General features: G+C 39.4%; 1 protein-coding gene across 1 annotated transcript; it reads right to left on the minus strand.

Moving 5' to 3' along the window:
* Positions 1-190: 190 nt before the first annotated feature.
* Positions 191-3741, minus strand: fundc1 (FUN14 domain containing 1). Its single transcript, XM_083906587.1, has 5 exons — positions 3604-3741; positions 2732-2882; positions 1405-1480; positions 1189-1317; positions 191-678 (listed from the first exon to the last, which is right to left on the minus strand). Exons 1-5 carry the CDS (start codon positions 3737-3739, stop codon positions 601-603), a joined length of 570 nt encoding a protein of 189 aa, XP_083762713.1. The 5' UTR covers positions 3740-3741; the 3' UTR covers positions 191-600.
* Between the last annotated feature and the right edge of the window lie 1848 nt (positions 3742-5589).

Here is a 5589-nt window from a genome sequence, read left to right on the forward strand (position 1 = left end):
GGAAAAAACCAGGTGCTTAAATAAAACTGAGGGAGAGTTTAAATCGCAAAGTAACTGTAGAGTAAAAATACACCTTTATAGCATGAAAGAGTTTCCCATTAAAAATATTGGAACATCAGCTTTTTCCTGTTTTATTTCCATGTTTTCATCAAACAAACACACACACAAACAAACCACAGTTCTCTGAACCTGGAACATAAACGTATGTTTTTAATAAAAAGAAATCGCATAATCTGTCGCTCGTCATAATCCCTCGATATGATTCATTCACGTATATTCTGCAAATTAAAAAGAGGACATTTGTGTAACAGCATTACCAGTGCGTTCTTTACCTTCTGGAACCACGTCAGTTCGGTCAAAATGAATAAATAACATGTTTTAATTCTTCCATATTGATGATTTGGCAGAAACAGTAGAGTGTTTTATTTTTTTTAACGGTGGTTGAAGCCACGCGGTGGTGAAGCGCTTAAGCGTAGAGGTCGTTTTCTGCCAATAATCCAGCAGATATGATTTCATTCTTTCTATGTTTTTTTCTTACAGTTCATAACGACGTCATAGCAATAAAGACTTCTTCTTCTTCTTCTTCTTCTTTGGCAGAATCTAAGACACCAGGCCGAGCAGGAAACCTCCGACGAAACCACTGGTGACCACGATGTTCTTCTTCACGAACTCTGTGGACTGAAAACACACAAACAACAACAAGAATATTATTATATTATTATTATATTTCACAGCAGAAACTTCAGGAAACTGGAAAATATTCACATTTTAGAAGCTGAAAAACGACAGAAACATGAAAATATTCACATTTTAGAAGCTGAAAAAGGACAGAAACATGAAAATATTCACATTTTAGAAGCTGAAAAACGACAGAAACATGAAAATAATCACATTTAAGAAGCTGAAAAATGACAGAAACGTGAAAATATTCACATTTTAGAAGCTGAAAAATGACAGAAACATGAAAATATTCACATTTTAGAAGCTGAAAAACGACAGAAACATGAAAATAATCACATTTAAGAAGCTGAAAAATGACAGAAACGTGAAAATATTCACATTTTAGAAGCTGAAAAATGACAGAAACATGAAAATATTCACATTTAAGAAGCTGAAAAATGACAGAAAGTGCTTTTGATGAATAGATGACATTAAAGGTCATTTAAAGGTCAGCGTGGACGTCCTCACCTTCTCCACAAACGTGTTGAGCTCTGGACCTGCCTGATGACTTCCCTTCTTGATGTGTTTCTTGGCCTTGTTCACGTCCTTCTCCACCCTCTTCCAGTCCACCTGGATGTAGCCGCTGTTGTTCGCTATCTGCACAAAAACAACACAACAACAACAGGAAGTAAGATAGTGTGTGTGTGTGTTGCGTTGAAGAGTTTAAATCTGTCCTTTTTGTACCTGCAGCAGCAGCAAACCTCCTCCCACAGACGTCGCTGCCACTTTACCGACCTTCTGGAACAGGTAACCTGCACACCTGAAACCAGACGCAGCGTTAAGGTTATCGTGACCTGGATAATGTCATAAAGACACGTGGACTTTTCTGTTATGTATATAAACACCGCTCTGTGTGTGTGTGTGGAGATATTTTTATTCTTTTCGTTGTTTTGTGTACAGGTCTGGAATAATGTTTCCATACTGGTGACAAACAGCAGGGGGCAGTGTCAGGACCAGATAATATTCAGCTAAAAAATGTGCTAAAATACAGTATCATATGCTAAAATGTGCTCAAATACAGTATCATATGCTAAAATACAGTATCATATGCTAACATATGCTAAAATATGGTACCACTTACTACCCTAAACCATGCTTTTATAGATTATAATATGCTAAAACGTGCCACAATACAGTACAACAAACATGTTATAATACAGTATCATACGGTGAAATGTGCGAAAATACAGTATCATATGCTAACACGTGCTTAAATACAGTATCATATGCTAAAATGTGCTAAAATACAGTACCATATGCTAACATATGCTTAAATACGGTACCACTTACTAAATTAAAACATGCTTTAATAGATTATTATATGCTAAAACCTGCCACAATACAGTAGGACAAACATGCTTTAATACAGTATCATACGGTAAAATGTGCTAAAATATAGTATCATATGCTAACACATGCTTACTACGTGGATTTTACTTTTTCACAGCAGATGTTTTAATATTTTAGCAGCTAAAGCACATCAGTGTTAGCGGTGCTAACACATGCTAAAATATGGAACCACTTACTAAACTAAAACATGCTGTAATGTGCCACAAGACAGTAGAACAAACATGTTAAAATACAGTATCATATGCTAAAATGTGCGGAAATACAGTATCATATGCTAACACATGCTTAATTACGGTGCCACTTACTAAACTACAACAGTTTTAATATATTATAATATGCTAAAACATGTTATAATACTGTATCATAGCATGTATGATATGCTAAAGCCAGTACTAAAGTATTGGTACTGAGTGCCTGTGTATTTACTGTGTACCTGAGGTCAGGAAAGACAAACTGAAGCTGAATGGAACTCATTAGCCATTATTCTATTCATTTAGCTATGATTACGCTAACATGAGGACCAGCTAACAACTGGTCCTTACACTGTAGATCATATTCAGCTAGTCAGGTTCAGTGGATCTTTTTCACGTTTTTCCTGCCAATATGGGGGCGTAAACAAAGAGAGTCATGTGACGTACAGAGCAGGAACAATATTATTTACCATCCACTCACTCCTCCTATGGCTAACTGTGTGGCCACCGAGTATTTCTCAGCGAGCGGGCCGGAGTTCTTCCCAAACAAGCGATTCCACCATCGCTGACGCTTGGCGTATTCTGTCAGGTCCACGATCTGATCGTAAATCTCCTCCTCCACTGTAACACAGACACAACAACAGTCAATGTCACAACTTATCACACTGTTTTGATCATTATTTAATCTGATTTTAAAGCAGTTTTGCAGCTTCTTAAATGTGAATATCATCATCATTTCCATTTCCTGATAAACATTTTCTGTCACAAAAAGAAAGTGAAAGTCAAAGTGAAGCTGCAGATAAACAAATGTGTGTTTATGTGTTTAAATACAAGTACTTAGTGGTAGTAAGAAATCTCACATTGAGTTTAAATTAAATATTCAGCTAATTTAATGCAGAATATTCATAACTTCATTCAAACTAAAAAATACAGGGATGTGAATGCCCTTGCATTAACGCTGCATATTTGCCAATAAAACATTTATAACATTTATTAGTTTTAAACATGGTCGTGACTATTAATGACTCGGCATACAAGTGGGTCAAAGCTAACGATGACGTCACGGTTCGCAGCTTTAATCACAAGTGGTGAAAGTTGTCAGGCCTAGCATGAAGTTAGCATCATCACACAAGTTTAGCTGGGGGGAAAAGTTAGCCACAGACGCTAACGTCTGGAGACACACAGTCCGCTTTAAACACGGAAAGAAAGTTGACCAGCGCGTCCGCGGGGTGGCTGACGCCGAGAGGAAACACCGCGGGCCCGGTTCTGTTCACACACCGAGCCGGTGTCAGTTTAAAAGAAAGCCTGTTGCTAAGGTTGCTAATGTAGCTCCTGCGCTTACCCTTGTCACGGTCAGCCATTTTGGATCCTGTCTGGTCCGTGCATGGAGCCCCGCCCCTTTGGCGCCGTTCGTTTACGCTAATGACGTGCGGTAACCAGCGATAGTGAATACAGTAAGATGAAAAGTATGACGTCATTAAACGCTTCTTTGCTCCACAAAACGAAGAAATAATTAAAAGTGAAAATAAAGTGACCCCATGAGTATTTTTTTTGTTGCAGTACTCAGAGTGGCCACCATGACAAAATTGTCTTCAAGGCAGAGGGGGCGGAGCTCCGTGTCCTCAGCTGCCTGCTTGCTGACGCACGATTACGTCACAAGTCTCATTTACATAATTTTGACTGTCAAAGTAAAAGAGAAAGAGACAGGCACGTGCACGTCGATGTACATATTAAATAATACTAAATAATAGTAATACTGATGTGCTTTAGCTTTAGCTGCTAAAATATTAAAATATCTGCTGTGAAAAAGTAAAATCCACGTTTCTATGGTAACTAAAATGCAAATCACTTTTTGTATTATTATTTTAGATAAACATCTGCTTTGTAATTAACCGTGTTATAGCATCAATATTAATAAATCAAAATATTACTCGGTGTAACGAAGTACGAATAATTTGTAGCTGTACTTTAGCATGTCATTTATATTTCTAGCCACTTCTGCTCCACTACATTTGCTCTGACTATCTTTACTACTCGTTACTACCAAATAAAATCAGAAGAATATAAAAGTAAATATATTTCCTTGATAAACAGTGAGAAAAGTAACAGATTTATTTACAAAATCTATGTGAATGGTATGTTTATTTTACTGCATCTCTTGCATATTTATTTAATTTTTTATTTACATATGTATGCAAATGTGTATATTTATTTATGTACATATTGTTTATGATATGCTTATATTTGTACATGACTGTAATACCGTTGATATATATATACAAATAAATATAATTTTTTATGTATTTATCTAGTTTATTTATTAGTTATTGAATAACTAACTACATTTTTTATTATCTATCTATCTATCTATCTATCTATCTATCTATCTATCTATCTATCTATCTATCTATCTATCTATCTATCTATCTATCTATCTATCTATCTATCTATCTATCTATCTATCTATCTATCTATCTATCTATCTATCTATCTATCTATCTATCTATTATAAACTAATCTAAACTTATCTAAACTAATCTAAAAACTACTGTATTTCTGCAACGTTGCAACAAACATCCTTGACAGTCGCCCCCCTGTGGACAAACACCGACTGCTGTTTCGACCAATGGGGCTGCTTCAAAATACAGTTACGTCATCATAATGCTGCGTTACAATCCAATCACAGCACAGGGGGGCGGGACTCTCTATGCGGGGGGGGGCGGGGGGTTGTGGGTCTGACCTGACGTGCGCGTGTTCGTCCGCGTGTGCGCAGCGCATCAACCGGAGACGCTCACGTGACCGCGGAGCGCCTCTGCCGATTGGCCCGCAGCGCGCGGAGGGGCGTGTCCACGGTGGCGGCGTGCGTTTTCGCCTCTGTGACACAATTACAACAACTTTGAGCCGCTGCTTGGGGGGAAGTTTGCGACGTTTTTCAAAACCCCAAGTCCGCCCCCCGTAAACGGCACAACACCACGCCAACTCCATGCACACGGCGGCCCCGGAGCACACGCCGCGTTCCCGCGTACGATGAAGAGCGCGGACGGTCATTCGAAGGGATCATTTCCTTGAGGATTTGGCGAAAGAAACTGCGCTGCTACGCCCCGTTTTAGTCCTGGACAGGCGCGCGACACTTTTCCGTCTGTTCGCGTTTCGCCGGAGTCGCTCGGTCCGCGTCGATCGTCCCGTTCTCCTTCGCCATGAAATCGTGCGGGGTATCGGTCACCGCAGCCGCCTCCGCCGCTGCCCGGAGCCTCGGCGCTGGTGCCGCCGCTGCTGCTGGTGCCGCCGCCGCCGCCGCTGCTGCTAATGACGAGGAGAAAATGGCGTC

The sequence above is a fragment of the Microchirus variegatus genome (genome assembly GCF_963457635.1).
Source record: "Microchirus variegatus genome assembly, chromosome: 20".
In the NCBI taxonomy this organism is placed as follows: Eukaryota; Metazoa; Chordata; class Actinopteri; order Pleuronectiformes; family Soleidae; genus Microchirus; species Microchirus variegatus.

Coding starts and splice junctions, on each gene's coding strand:
- fundc1 (XM_083906587.1), bottom strand. CDS start 3,739: ATGACGTCATACTTTTCATCTTACTGTATTCACTATCGCTGGTTACCG. Junction 2,883..3,603: donor AATGGCTGACCGTGACAAGG/GTAAGCGCAGGA, acceptor TCTGTGTTACAG/TGGAGGAGGAGATTTACGAT. Junction 1,318..1,404: donor GAGGTTTGCTGCTGCTGCAG/GTACAAAAAGGA, acceptor GTTTTTGTGCAG/ATAGCGAACAACAGCGGCTA.